This window comes from Rhinopithecus roxellana, chromosome 20, assembly GCF_007565055.1.
Source record: "Rhinopithecus roxellana isolate Shanxi Qingling chromosome 20, ASM756505v1, whole genome shotgun sequence".
Classification (NCBI taxonomy): Eukaryota; Metazoa; Chordata; class Mammalia; order Primates; family Cercopithecidae; genus Rhinopithecus; species Rhinopithecus roxellana.
This window is the reverse complement of record NC_044568.1, coordinates 996,402-1,011,908: the sequence shown is the minus strand read 5'-3', so window position 1 is coordinate 1,011,908 and position 15,507 is coordinate 996,402. Positions and strand designations below refer to the sequence as shown.

The 15,507-nt window shown below is 42.9% G+C and overlaps 1 protein-coding gene across 2 annotated transcripts in view; it reads right to left on the bottom strand.

Annotated features, from left to right (window-relative positions):
• Nucleotides 1-15,507, bottom strand: part of PRKCB (protein kinase C beta) — a 392,285-nt gene that overhangs the window by 51,054 nt on the left and 325,724 nt on the right. For both annotated transcript variants that reach the window (XM_030924982.1, XM_030924983.1), the window contains exon 10: nt 15,311-15,484. In XM_030924982.1, coding sequence (XP_030780842.1) covers nt 15,311-15,484 — 174 coding nt within the window. The remainder of the gene's footprint in view (nt 1-15,310; nt 15,485-15,507) is intronic.

The following is a 15,507-nucleotide window of genomic DNA, read 5'->3' as shown; positions in this document are numbered from 1 at the left end:
TGAATGAATCACTTTGTCTCTTCTTAGAGACTTCTGCTTGGGTGAAATCTCTCCTTTACGCTACATTCCTTTGGCTTGCAATGGCAGAGTCTGCGCTAACGAATTTGGGAACTGAAGTCCGTCTTATGTTCTCAGCCTAAAAAAGTCACTTCCTCTAACCCACCCAATCTAAATTAGGTCTGCTGTTATACTCTTTCATGAAACCCTGTGGGCTTTTTTCTTTTCTTTTCTTTTTTAAATCTCTGACCACATCATAATTTGTTAATTATATTTTGAACTTAATGGTTACTTATTTCATCTATCTATTCAAGTAAAAAAAAAATGTATAGAGTCCTACTAGGTACCAGGTTATAGATGGGTGCTGAGGATAGAGCAGTGAACAAAACCAACAAAAATTCCTGGCCTTTATCTTCCATTCTAGCAGGTAGACACAGATAAAGACAATAAATGCTAAACATAATAAATAAATTATAGAGAATGTTAAAAGATAGCCGGGCACAGGGGCTCGCACCTGTAATTCTAGCACTTTGGGAGACTGAGGCGGGCAGATCACCTGAGGTCAGGGGCTCAAGACCAACCTGGCTAACATAGTGAAACCCTGTCTCTACTAAAATATAAAAACAAAAATTAGCTGGGCATGATGGTGCGTGCCTTTAGTCCCAGCTACTAGAGAGGCTGATGCAGCAGAGTTGCTTGAACCTGGGAGGTGGAGGTCGCAGTGAGCCAAGATCACACCACTGCACTCCAGCCTGGGCAACAGAGTGAGACTCTGTCTCAAAAAATTAAATAAATAAATACAAATAAAAATAGAAGATTAAAAGATTAAAAAGTGCCATGGGGGAAAAGCAGAGCAAAGTATGGAGGATTGGGAGTACCAGCTTGATGAGATGGGAGAGAGGAGTTCCAATTTCAATAAAGTATTCAGGATAATCTTATTTAGAAGGCGATCCTTCAGCAAAGACTTGAAGGAGATGACGAAAGCAGCTTTGCAGGTTATCTAGAGTGAGAGTTTACCAGGCGGAGAAACAGGCTGTGCAAAGGCCCTGAGGCTAGAGTACACCTCATGTGCTTGGAGAAGAAAGAAGAAGGGGGACAGCATAGGAGATGAGCCCAGAGCGGTGCTGAGGGACTCATCATGTAAGGTCATGTAGGCTAATACAAAGGTTCAGGGTCTCACTCTGAAAGAAATGGACTAATGTCAAATGTGACTGAACATTCCACAAATCCAGAACTGTGTAAAAATTGTTTACCACTATGTACCAATAGCCCAGCACCATGCCTGGCCAAAGCGAGCCATCAGTACACATTAATTAAGTGAAAAATGGGTGATCCTCGAGGCAGCAGGAGTTACTGGGTCTCCAAAGCACCATTCATACAGTCAGAAGAGTGGAATGAAAGCACGGACTCCACGTTTTCTGACTACTGGGGAGGCTTGGGAAGACCATTTTATATCCCCCAGCCTTGATATCTTCACTTATAAAATGAGGATAACATATTCGATAATCTCTAACAGACTGACTGAGGGGCTGGAATGAAACATACACAGGGCTGCAAGCTAAATGTGATGAAAATGAGATGTCCTGGCAGCACTGCCTGAGTATTGAAGCCAGACCAGTGTTTTCCAAACTCAAGTTGTATCTCACTTTAACTGATCATTAAATCAATTTGGTGGGTCATGATCAACATAAAAAAAAAAAAAAAAAAAGAACAGAAAAAAGAGGTCAGGCATGGTAGCTCGCTCCTGCTATCCCAGAACTTTGGTGGGACTGAGACAGGAGGATCACTTGAGGCTAGGAGTTTGAGAACAGCCTGGGGAACATAGCAAGACTCTGCCTCTACCCCCACCAAAAAAAATTAGCCGGGTATAGTGGTGAGCACCTGTAGTCCCAGTTATTCATGAGGCTGAGGCAAGAGGATCGCTTGAGCCCAGGAGTTCAAGGCTATAGTGAGCCATGAGCCATGGTGGTGCCACTGCACTCCAGCCAGGGCAACAGAGTGAAACTCTGTCTCAAAAAAAAAAAAAAAAAAAAAAAAAAAAAAAGAAAAAAGAAGGAAGAAAAACAATGAAATGGAAATTATCAGTGCATGCTGCACAGAACACCACTAAGTACTTTTTGTGGAATATATGTTTTGGTTATATTTATATGTTGCTATGGCTGAGTCACAATGTAAAAGGTGACTTGCTGTCAAAAGTTGCAAAGCTATTGTGAGGGGCTATAAAACCAGAAGAAGAGGTGGTGGGAAAGTGAAGCAAAGATTTCACCTTTTAAGTCAACACAGTATTTGAAGTCTTGTTGCACTACTTACTAACTGCAACACTGAGCAGTTATTTAACCTAATATTGGGCTTTCTCTTCTCCTGTAGACGGGACATTTTTGACTTGCTCACAGAGCGTTAAACGACGACACATGTGTAGAGTGTCTAACATGATGCTGGCCATATAACGAACATTTAATTCACCATTTAAAAAAAATCTTCCTTACAGCACAGAGAACTTTATCTTATATGTAACGTCATATGTGCATTTATCAAATGTGGGAGTGCCTAATAACTACAACAACAACAATAATGAAATTAAGCTCTCTTGGGTACTTAACCACGCGATGAGCTAAATGCTTTACATATTTTGTCTCACTTGTCCCTCTACAAAACTCAATGTGACAAGTATAATCATTCTCTCCCTTCTAAAGAGGAGAAAGTTGAAGCTCAGAAAGGGTAAGTAACTTGCCAGTGGTCTCTCAGCTGATAAGTTGCTGCAAAGCCAGGATCTGAACCTTAGGCATTTGGTTCCAGACTCTACACTCTCAACCCCTCATGATGCTGCCTCCAGTGGGTACATCTTGTGTGAAAGGTTCTGAGCTAGACATTGTATGGATGTGTGGATGTGTCCTCCCCTCAAAGAGCTTCCAGTCCAGGAGGGGAGAGAAGGCACATGGAGATCTAGTGGTACATCAAGACAGAAGCTGGCAGGTTACAGGAGAGCACAAGTTAACCAATTTTTGTTTATTTGTTTGTTTGTTTTTTTGAGACAGGGTCTCACTCTGTCGCCCAGTCTGGAGTACAATGGCACGATCTCTGCTTGCTGCAGCCTCAACCTCCCAGGCTCAAGTGATCCTCCTGCCTCAGCCTCCCCAGTAGCTGGGACTACAGGTGCACACAACCACACCTGGCTAATTTTTGTAGTTTTTGTAGAGACAGGGTTTTGCCGTATTGCCCACACTGACTGACTAATTTTTAGAAAATGAATGGTTTTTATTTCTCAGACCAATACTACTTCACCCTCTCAACACGTCTAATGAGAAAAGGGGGTGAAATGATCACTTATGTTCTCAGGGTCCAAGGCATAGGAGATTTGCCAAAAGGTCACATATAAGTTGATGGCAAAATGCAGACAGTAAGCCAGAACAGCCGACACCCAGCCCCTGGTTCTTTGGTTTTTTCTTTTCTTTTCTTTTTTTTTAATAGAAAACAAGCCTAAAAATAGCATCTGTCTTTGCTGCACGTTGAAGAGAACCAAAACACTTGCTTTTAAAAATTATTTTTAAAGCTAGCAGATGGCATCGGCCGCAGAGAGAGAAGTAAGTGAGAGAGAGATTTCACTCGCTTGCTTTCTGCTCGGAAGAACTCGGCTTGCCCCCCAAACTCATTAGTCGGAATCCCCACATTGGGGCATCGCTCCACTGTGGGTAAGGCTGTGTTTTGTGGTATATTTCTACCACTAACCATATGCAGGGAAACCCTAAGATCTATCATCTTTGAACTGTACTTAGCATGTGGCTTCGACACACCAGCGCCTAAGCTATTAAATGTTATGGTTGGCATCTCACTGTCCTTTTATTTCTGAACAAACACTTAATGATGCCCACTCTATGCCAGGAGCAACTCTATTGCCAGAGATGTTTCTGTGGATAATCCACAGTGCCAGATGTTAAGGATTCCCAGGCAAGGGACAGGGGCCAGATAAATTTCCAAATGGCCATGTTTCCCAAAATGGGTAGGAGATCATTTTGAGTAGTCCACGGATGTATGATGGTTTCACTTTTATGGCTTTGTATTTGTTTTAACGTACATTGTGGAAAATACAACTAAGCACTTTAGGCTCCTGATTTGATGGCTCTTATTGCTGGAGAGGGAGAGTAAAATTCATGGAGTCATATAAGAGAAAAAGGGGGAAAGGTCGGGTAAGGCCAGATTATGACACACTGCCTAAGACCATCCACCCGAACGGGACTCATCTCCCAACAGGCTTTAAGATCTTCACCAAGTTTCTCCCCCTCCTCTACTAAAATTGACTTATTTTTTTAAAAATTTTCATTAACTCAGTTTAAAAAACTTAAACACAATTATTTAAAAAAATTTAAACTTCATACCAAAGTCATAAATGGAAATTCATCCTCTCTGTAGAAAAGAAGTGCATATCTGGGCCGGGTGTGGTGGCTCCCACCTGTGAGCACTTTGGGAGGTCGAGGTGGGTGGATCACTTAAGGCCAAGAGCTTGAGACCAGCCTGGCCAACATGGTGAAACCCTGTCTCTACTGAAAATACAAAAATTAGCCGGGTATGGTGACACACACCTCCAATCTCAGCTATTTGGAAGGCTGAGGCACAAGAATGGCTTGATCTGAGGATGTGGAGTTGCTGTGAGCCCAGATCGTGCCACTGCACTCCAGCCTGGGCAAGAGTGAGACTCTGTCTCAAAAAAAAAAAAAAAAAAAAGAAAAAAAAAAAAGAAAAAAGAAAGAAAAAAAGAAAGAAAAGAAAAAAAAAATCTTTACCAAGTTTGTCTGCCTTTTCTACTAAAATTGACTTATTTTAAAAGTATTTTTATTAACTCACTTAAGAAAACTGAAACACAATTATTTTAAAAATTTTAAATTTCATACCAAAGCCATAAATGGAAATTCAACCTCTCTGCAGAAAAGAAGTGCATATCTGGAGTCCATCATCTTTATGCAATATCCAGTCTGGCTCTGGTACATCAATCCTTTAAATGACTTATTTTAAAAATAAATGCAATGTGTTCATGTACCACCAGGTTCATCTCCCACTCCACAGTAAGCAACATCAAAATCTGGAAAACATTGTCAGAAGCACTCCAGAGCCAATCTGGAGCAGAGAAGTGAGTTTTAGAACTTTCATCCAGCGCTTATTTTTGCAAGTCATGGCTTTAGGCAGGCATTAAAAGGATGAAAATGATGAATAAGGTTCAGGCTTGCCCTCAGGGAATTCAGAATCTTGGTCAAAACAAATAGACAACTAATTCAAATGCTAATCTAAAATAGAATGTGGCCGGGCACAGGGGCTCATGCCTGTAATCCCAGCAGTTTGAGAGGCTGAGGTGGGAGGACCACTTTTGAGCCCAGAAGTTCCAGACCAGCCTGGGCAACACGGCAAGACCCTGGCTCTACAAAAAATAAAAAAATTAGCCAGGCACGGTGACGCACACCTGTAGTCTCAGCTACTCAGGAGGCTCAGGTGAGAGGATGGCTTGTGCCTGGGAGGTCAAGGCTGCAGTGAGCAGTGATTGCACCACTGCACTCCAGCCTGGGTGACAGAGTGAGACCATGTTTCAAATAAAAGTAAATAAATAAGTAAATAAATAGAATGTGATAAAAGAAAGTGCATGAGAGGCATAAAGAGTGAACTATGGGGGCTTCAGCTAACTAAATGGACCTCACGTACTGCCTCCAATTCTTACATATTATTCCCCTCCACAGCACCCTTAAATTTACTTTTGTTCCCCATTCCTCCTATGAAATTATTGCAAAATCTTCCTTATCACCACACTTAGTGTTTTTTGATTAGGGCTTATTTGTTGGACTCTAATATATGAAAATCAAAAGAAGTATTTCTTGCATATCGACTTGAAGTCCAGATTGGCTCTCTCCTACTTACTCAATTTTCCAAGAAGAACTTGTCACAGCTCAGAATTTCAACTCTCATCTCTCTGGGCTGATGAGTCTTGACTTATATTTCTATCCTCTCCCTCTCTCCTGAGCTCCAGTCAGCTCCAGCTGGCTACAGGACGTTTCTACGTGGGTGTTCCACCGTCAACTCCAATTAAAAGCTCGGAAAGGCAAACTCACCATCTTTCTCTTCAAACTGGCTAGTCTGCTTGACTTTAAAGGGCTTCTTCAAAATTGTCATTGTTGTTGTGATTCTTCATTACATGATTATCGCTGCCCTCTAAGCTTCAAGTGCCTTCAGGTAATTTAAAATTCCCCTTCTCCTTAACCTCTCATAATCAGTAAATAAATAAAACCAAATGTCTGTCTGTCACTACATTATGCAAAATGGTTGGCTAGAATTTCCCAAATTTGGAACATGAGTATGAGGATAGTCTGATTTAAAATGATGACTAGGTGGGAGGTGCAGAATTCACCTGGAGGTCTCCAGAAGAAGCAAGGGAATTCAAACAGACAGTCTTCCCCTAAGACAGCTGAAAATGGAGTGTAACATGATGCCTGTGTGACTGCCAGGGGGACACTTGCCACTTTTAATCAGATACCATGAACAGAGAAAACTGACCACGTGTGCAGCTCTATGTACCATGCTCCAAGGGGAGTTGCTGCAAGACTTTGTCTATTTAATCATCTTTAATGATTTTCCAAGCTGGTCTGTGGATTCATCCTGTCTATAAGCTGATCCCTTTACCGCTCAGAACCATCTGTTTCTCTCCAGAGAGGCTGTGTAGTGCTGTGGTTAAGAGCCCTGGTTCTGGTATCAGCTAGTCCTGGGTTCTAGTTGCAGTTATACTGGATACTTGCTCTGAGACCTTGGGTCAGTTACTTAGAGTCTCCGCCTTCCCAAAAGGGGGTAATGACAGCTTGTTCTTCATAGGGGTGTTGCCAAGATACATCAGATGACGTATGCCAAGTCCATGCAAACTCAAAAAGCCTTACCCAAGTAAGTGTGCACTCAATGACATATGTTCACACACAACTTTTCTTTCCTCTGTATTTTATAGACTTGCAATCACTGTCAGAATTGTGATCACAGTTGATGCTCCTCTAGCTTTTTTTTTTTTTTTTTCAGCTTTCTAAGCCTTGTCCCTCCACATAGAGGCCAAAGTTTTCAAAGGTTAGAACTACCTCTATTCTTCCTTGGAATTCCACAGATCTTTGATTATTGAAGGAATATGCAAAGGCTACCATTGAGAAAACAGAGAACACAAGGCTGTGTCTATTCCTACCTGCCCCAGCTCTATTTGCCTGGGTTGCATTTCTGATTCATTTCCTGCACTCAAGATCCTTGGATGGCTTTAGTTGGCTAAAGCCCTAACACCTGCCAAGCTCTCACCAGTTTCCTCTCCTGGGAGGCAATGATGCCATGTTTGTACCACTAAGCTATAATTATGTCCTGCTTCAATCCAGTTAGTCTCCTTGGACTCAAGATGGCGCCTCTCACCTGGCATGAACACCAATTATTCCCTCCCTGTAGATACAACCCCTTTTAAAAGGTTCCTAGTGAGTTAGTAGTAGCCAATTGCCAGCTGATTGGGCCAGGAATAAACACCTGCCCCAAGCTGAACCAACCAGATTGTCTTTCCCATGACTATGATTTGAAATGCAGGGAATTTGCCAGATAGGCAAACTGCAAGGAGCTAACAAAGTCATGTTTACCAGGAGCAGGGAGAAACAAGGAAAGCAAGGACAAAGAAACCCAGAAATTTATTCTAGACTGCTTTAGGATTATAGATTCTAGCTCCTCATGAGGCCCAAGTACACCTTTGTCTTTGGGTGGTTTCTTTCCAATAAAATCCTCTTTTTTTGGTTACCTGCATAGATTGCACAGCAGTCAAGTCAGGGCTTTTATGGCACCCATCACCTGAATAAGGTACATTGCACCCATTAACTAATTTCTCATCAACAGTCGTCTCCAGGCTGGGCACGGTGGCTCATGCCTATAATCCCAACACTTTGGGAGGCTGAGGTAGGGGGACTACTTGAGCCTAGGAGTTTGAGACCAGCCTGGGCAGCATAGGTCTTAACCCCATCTCTACAAAAAAATTTTAAAAAATTAGCCTGGCATGGTGGTGCATGCCTGTGGTCCCAGCTACTCGGGAGGTCGAGGCAGGGGGATCACTTGAGCCCAGGAGGTCCAGGCTGCAGTAAGCCATGATTACACCACTGCACTCCAGCCTGGGTGACAAAGGGAGATCCTGTCCCAAAAAAACAAACAAACAAACAAAAACACACAAAAAAACCACAAAGTCTTCTCTGTTTTTTCGAGCTATTGGAGATAGTTTGGTGGGGGGCAGGGGAAGGGGTGTTCTGTTTCTTACAACTCGATCATTGCTGACTGAGACAACAGCCAGAGCCACCTGCAGCAATGCCCTTAAGTCCAACGATATCCTTGGGTACTGCTGCCAGCCCAGAGCCGAGCCCAAGTTACCAGGACCCCTGGGACATTCTTGGGGCTCATTCTTGGGCCATCAGGGGTCCACTCTACAAGTGGGAATCATCCTCACCCCCTCCCTGTCCTCTCTTGCATTCTGAATTGACGTTCCTCCCAGCATGCCTTGCAACTGAGTTATTGCTGGGCCATGGCAGCAAATTTGGGGAGGAAGTAACTTCTGTCCTTCAATGACTCATAAAATCTAATTCTATTTAAAAAAAAAAAAAGAGGTGCATATGTTCAATTGAAAAGAAAACAGTTAAAATAGATGTTTTGCTGAAGAAACTTAACTGCCTGTGCCCACTGGCAGTTGGGAAATTGCATGAATGTGCCGGGCTGACAATTGTCCCTGAGAAAAACTGCAAAAGGACTGGAAGAAACATAATTCTTTTGTGCCTATGCAGCAAGGTGCACCTCCAGCCCAGCTCTAATAATGCCGGCAACCTCCATTTCATGTTTATTATATTTATTCACCATCTCTTTTAATCCTCCCTGATTATGGCCACTTTAAAGATGATGAAACCCATATTCAGAGCTGTTAAGTGACTTCTTAGAGGTCATCTAGCAAGTAATCACAGATCCAGATTCACCTGACTGTGGAGTACAGGCTTATTATCCCTTTGTGCTTCTAGGACAATTTGCCTAAACCATCTAATGAGCAAATCTCTGAAAACGAAACCCCCTTCCGGGAGCTTTTGCATCTATTTGGGTATTAACTTTGCCATCTTGTGGTACATTAAAAAAAACTTAAACGGCTATATTATAACTACTTCTGAAATGACGTAAGTTCAAAAAGAAGGCACTTACCCACAGACCCCTCCCTAAATCAAATCAATATTTTGATTTGTTTATGCTCCCTTCTGATTCTTTTCCATGTGAATATTCAATTTTAACACACTTAAAATAATATCTTGAATAGGATTTAATACCCTACATTTTCTGTTAACACCGTGCCGTGCATATGTTTGAAATATATTTTTATTCCAATGTAAGAATATTTCTGATGTAACTTTGCTTTTTTAAATAAGTTTTTAAAAATCGAATTTGCATCATTTTAAAATTGATCTTTTAAAAATGGTTTTGTACATTGCTGGTTGTCTCCTTCACTTTTATCCAGTATTTTGATCACTTTCGAGATTTTTTAAAAGTCTATTAAGAATCTTTTATCTTCAAAATTCTAAGTCTCTAGCAAGAAAAACATCAAATTTATAGCATGTTATATTGGATTTGTCTCTTTTTTAAAAGGTAGCTGATTCAAAAAGAATTCTGGGTCACAAAATACAAAATGACAATCCACCGGGGCGACACCGGCCTCCTCGCCGTTCCTCAAACAGGCGGAGCATGATCACGCCGCGGGCATTCACACGCACTCTTCCTGCTGCCTGGAACGCTCTGCCCCCAGATAGCCGCCCTGCTCCCTTGCTCGCCCCGGTCTCTGCTCAAATGTCTTCCTTATCAGAGAGACCTTCCTTGATGATCCTATCAAAAATAGCATCTTTCTGCCCCAATCCATCCATCTCCATCCTCTTTACTTTGTGTCATTATTATAGTTTATTATCAGTCTCCCCCACGAGAATGTAAATTCCAAAGGAACAGGGACTTTATCTGTTTCGTACCTCATCATGTTTTGGGGCCTGATACAATTATTTCAATGAATAAGTCTTTGTTGAAATAATCAGTAAGCATTAGTACTCTCTGTATACAGGCAGTAATGCCCTTTTACGGATACCACCTATTCCAGCTCCACTGCCTCCTCTGAAGCCCTGCTCTGCAGATTCAGGCCATGCAATGCTAGAAAATGAGTGGGAGCCAGATGACCATTTTCGAGGACATCCCCAGGAAGAGGCGTCACCTTCCTGCTCACTTTAGCCATAATAACAATGGTTTGCCTCATGTATATGCAGTGTTCCCTAAATTTTAATAATCATTACCATGGATAAAATCTTACCTAACCCTTGTAATATCCCTGTAGGATAAGTGGGGTGACTCTTTTATAGTAGGAAAAAAAAAACACCCAAAAGCCTATTAGAAAACCTGAGCTCAAGCCCTGGAGTTGCCACTTACCAATTGCGGAACTTGGGCCATTTCATCTTTCTGGGGGTCAGTTTCCATTGAGTAGAAATGTGGACCATAGTACTTAGAGTGTTTTTGTGAAGATTAGATGTGATCGTAAAATTAAAAATATTTTATATTTTATTTAGCAGTCTGTAGCTCAGGCTGGAGTGCAGTGATGCAATCACAGCTCACTGCAGCCTTGACCTCCCAGGCTCAGTTGATCCTCCCACCTCAGCCTCCTGGGTAGCTGGGACTACAGGTACGTGCACCACTCCCAGCTAATTTTTTGTAGAGACAGGATTTTGCCATGTTGCCCAGGATGGTCTTAACCTCCTGGGTTCAAGCAATCCACTTGCCTACACCTCCCGAAGTGCTGGGGTTACAGGTGTGAGCCACTGTGCCTGGCTGTAAAGTGAAAATACTCCGTAAACCAAAACCAAGAATGTGAAGTTAAGGCACAGGTAGGTTAGCAAAAGCTTCCAGGTTTGGGGTTCTAGAGTCTTGAAGAGCAAATCTTAGCTCCACTACTTAGCAGCTGTGTGATGGTGCATGAGTTACTTAACTTCTCTGAATGTCAGCATTCTTGTCTGTAAATTAAAGTTAGCAATAGTACCTTTCCAATAGAGGTGTCAGGAGGATAAAATGCGATAACACAGCTAAAGTGCTGAGTAGAGTGCTCAACCTATTACTGTTAGCTGCTGCTTTTTGTTCTTGTTTGTATCATCATTGTCAAGGCCATTTTCGTGGTAACTCAACATGATGTACTAACAAAAGCTTGGGCTCTGAGCTCAATGAGCCAATGACCCAGTGCTGTGTTGAGGAAGAACTACCATGCAGTCCTGATCCTCAATCCTTTCACCTGCAAAATGGGACAGTAGATAATCACTTTCATTGTAAGATTTTTGTGAGGCTGGAATGAAGCAACGTTGTTGAAGACCCATACATGGTAGAGGCTCAGACGGAACGTCAAGTTTCATGCAGAGATAGAGAAGCTAAGAGATGGAGGTACTGTGGCTTCACTAAACAGGTGAAAGGTGACTGTGGCTAGATTAGAGCACAGGCTCCTGGTGGAGCCTAGAGACAGGCCTGCAGGGGGGATTCCAACCCAGGGTTGTCGGGTGGAGTGGTCTTTGGGTGATCCACACTCAAAAGACCTCAGGATGGGCGTGGTGGCTCATACCTGTAATCCCAGCACTTTGGGAGGCCAAGGTAGGAGGACTGCTTGAGCATAGGAGTTTGAGACCAGCCTAGGTAACATAGCAAGACCCTGTTTCTACAAAACATTTTTAAATATTAACTGGGCATGGTGGTGCATGCCTATAGTCCTAGCTACTAGGGAGGCTGAGGCAGGAGGATCTATTCAGCCCAGGAATCCAAGGCTGCAGTGAGCTATGATTGTTCCACTGCACTCAAACCTGGGCCACAGAGCAAGACCCTGTCTCTAAAAATACATATACTTATTCATATACATATAATACACATACATACACATATACATATATATATATATATAACTTTTAAAAAAAATATCTCAGAGCATAGCAGTTAAATGCAAAACTCTTTAAAGCCAGACTGCCTGGGTTCAAATCCTGGTCCTGAAACGCACTAGCTGTGTGGCCTAAGTCCCCTGGTCTACACAATGGGAATGATGACAGAACCTATCTAAGTTGTCATGAGACTTAAAATTGTTTGCCTTGTGCCTCACATATAGTAGGCATTATTATAAGTCTTTGAAAATACATTTAATTTATGCAACATTAAAATATATGTGCTTAGCCCAAAAAAAGTGAGAAAAAATAATTTAAATTGGAGCATTTCACTCAATGAGCATATGCGCAGAGTGCAGGTGAGATGGAAGGGGATCTGCTCTTCCCTCAGCCAACTGCACTTGGCATCCCAGGGTCTCTTGCTTGCAGTGAGTGCGTCTCCACAAGCACTTTTTTCTTTTAATCGATACAGTGCCTAGAGATAGATTAACGACTTCATCTGACCCTCAACGACTGAGAAAGCAATCTGTGCCATCCTTGGCTTTGCCAGATGGGGAGATTCTGCATTGGTCTCCAACATGGGGAGGTCTTCATTCCCATGTGCATTAGTCCATTCTCATTAGTCCATTAGACATACCTGAGACTGGGTAATTTATAAAGGGAAGGGGTTTAATTGACTCAGAGTTCAGCATGGCTAGAGAGGCCTCAGGAAACTTACAATCATGGCAGAAGGGGAAGCAAACACGTCTTTCTTCACATGGCAGCAGCAAGGAGAAGTGTAGAGTGAAGTGGGGTAAAAGTCCCTCATAAAACCATCAGATTTCCTGAGAATTCACTCACTTATCATGAAAACAGCATGGAGGTAACCGTCCCCACGATTCAATTACCTCCCACTGGGTCCCTCCCATGACACATGGGGATTACGGGAACTACAATTCAAGATGAGATTTGGGTGGGGACACAGCCAAATCATGTCACCATGCAAGATCCAAACCCACTGAGCTCTTGTGTTCTAGGCTCTCATGGTTCTCAGTCTCTCTTCCCTGGCACATGACAATCCCTGGAGGGGACCCACAGTTCTGCAAAATTTCTATGTACACCCAGCCCCTACTCTCTAATTCCAGAAAGCATATTGCAATACAGGTGAGTGGGATGGTTCAATATTAAAAGAATTATCTCAAATCTACTCTAATCACTTTTAAATCAATAAATCACAAACAAATACACCACAATGAACATTAGTCACCCATGATTAATTTCTCCCTCTCTCAACATATCCAACTGAAATGGAAAACTGCGGCTGCTCAGCCTCTTTGCTAGGAACAAGGTCCCTTTCTTAGTTGATTTACTGCACAGAGACTGTCCTTTGCCTGATGATGTCAATGAATCCATTTGGGGATAACCAATGGAAAAGGCAGAAGGTAGGGGAGTAGGGGAGCCTAGAGGTTTAAATCCCAGCCCTCTCTCTATCACCACTTGAACACCTTTAGGCCCTTAAATCCCCATGGTAAGACTAGAGATTTGGACTAGCAAGGTTAGGTGTACTCCTTTCCTGGTCTTTGCCAAGTCTCCATTGCATGATGTAAATTATCATTCACTTAATATTTTTCTTTTATTGTCTCTCTTCTTCCACTCAAAGCAGTTTATTTTAAAAGCCAACTTTGGCCGGGCATGGTGACTCATGCCTGCAATCCCAGCACTTTAGGAGGCCGAAGCAGGTGAATCACTTGAGTCCAGGAGTTCAAGACCAGTCTGGGCAACATGGTGAAACCTGGTCTCTACTAAAAGTACAAAAATTAGCTGGGTGTGGTGGTGTGTGCCTTTAGTCCTAGCTACTAGGGAGGTTGAGGTGGGAAGATCACTTGAGCATGGGAGATCGAGGCTGCAGTGAGCCATGATCATGCCACTGTACTCTAGCTGGGGAGACAGAGCCAGAACCCATCTAGAAAAAAAAAAAAAAAAAGCCAACTTTAGCCATCCTTGGAGCACAATAGTGAACCTATTTATTATCTTGATAACTATCAAATAAAGAGAAAGAATCAAGCATTTATCCTGCCTTTTTCACATGAACTATACCGCCAGGGAACCAAGGAATAGGTGAAGGGAGGCCCTTCTTTATAAAGGCATTCTCACTAGTAAATGAAAAATAAATGATAGAATTAGGACATCACCATTTTACAATCGCTAATGAATGAACAGATCTAGGCACCAAGTATCAGTTGCTGCCAACGTCACTATGAGAGACAACCAGCCATTATACACCTTCAGATGAAAGAACAGGCCACCATCTATGGTCTTGCCAAAGACATCCTAGCTGAGTCTGATCAAACCTCCAGAACCAGCTGCCAATTGCGTGAAATACTGAAGACAGAGGAAACATGTTGAGGTGCCTCAAGCCTCTCTCGTCAGTGAAACTCAGACCGTGAAAATGCGACAGGTCACATAGCCCAGGATATCTTCAGAACAGATAAAAGAAAAGAATTAAAGAGAGAGGGAAATCACTAAAGACATCAAATTAGATGCAAAGTACTATAATGTCCCATCTCATATATGGGTTGGGCTCTAAAATCAGTCACTTTACTCAGTAAGTTGAGAACTGGATAGAGTCAAAATTAATCTTGAAAAGTCCCCAAAACATCTTAAGTCACCAGGCCATTGGCCCTGAGAAGCCTAAAAGGCATCAATTAACTTTGTACCCCTTCGCATTTGGGCTCTGACCTCTCCATCCTTGGGTATGGAAACCAAGGTCTAATTTGAACAGGGAAAAGGTAAGACGTTACTTAAAGCAGGGACTCTTGCTCTTGCAGATACGGTTGAAATCACAGTCAAGAGCAGAAAGTGGACAAAAGCTCCCTTCTCACCTTGGCAGCTATGGCTCTGAGTTCACTAGCTCCTTCCCAGTACACTGTGTACCTTCCCTGAGAGTCCTCGAGGGCTGTGTTCTGAGGCGACATTCTCCCTCCAACGAGGCCCATGCAAAGGCCTCAGGCAACCTGCAGAGATGTACTCGTGCATTTATCCAAAGGGCTGGAGGGCTGAATGGAACCATCTAGAGCCACAAGCTGTTAACCTTTTCACCCAGCTCCTGTCCCTAAGTCACCCCTTGCTGTCAGAGAAAGGCCCTGCTCTGTTGATTATAAAACCAATTGCTTGAGTTCCTTTATCTGAGTTGAGACAGCACCTGCCTCAGGGGAGAGCATTTCTCAGTAGCAACCTCAGAACTCTCAGCTGACTTTCCTAGGCCTTACATCTTTCTGTGTCTAGAAAGGGAAGGGTGCAGGTATCTCTGTGGTGGGTGCTACTAAGATAGCTTTGGCCAAAGCCTAGTGAAGCCCTGGAGGTGGAATACCCAGGGCCATGGGACAAGTTACCATGGTCTGGAAGCAGGAGTGGAGCTGGGTCAGGAAGGGCGGCTTCCCGGGCAGGGCCAGCACCCGCTTCTCCACCATAGTGCACTCCACGTCATCATCTTGGATCACGACATCCTTCTTCAGGATCTTCACAGCATAGAGCTCATCTGTGCCTTTTCGTTCTGAAAGCATGACCTGGGAAAGAGAGCAAGCATGTC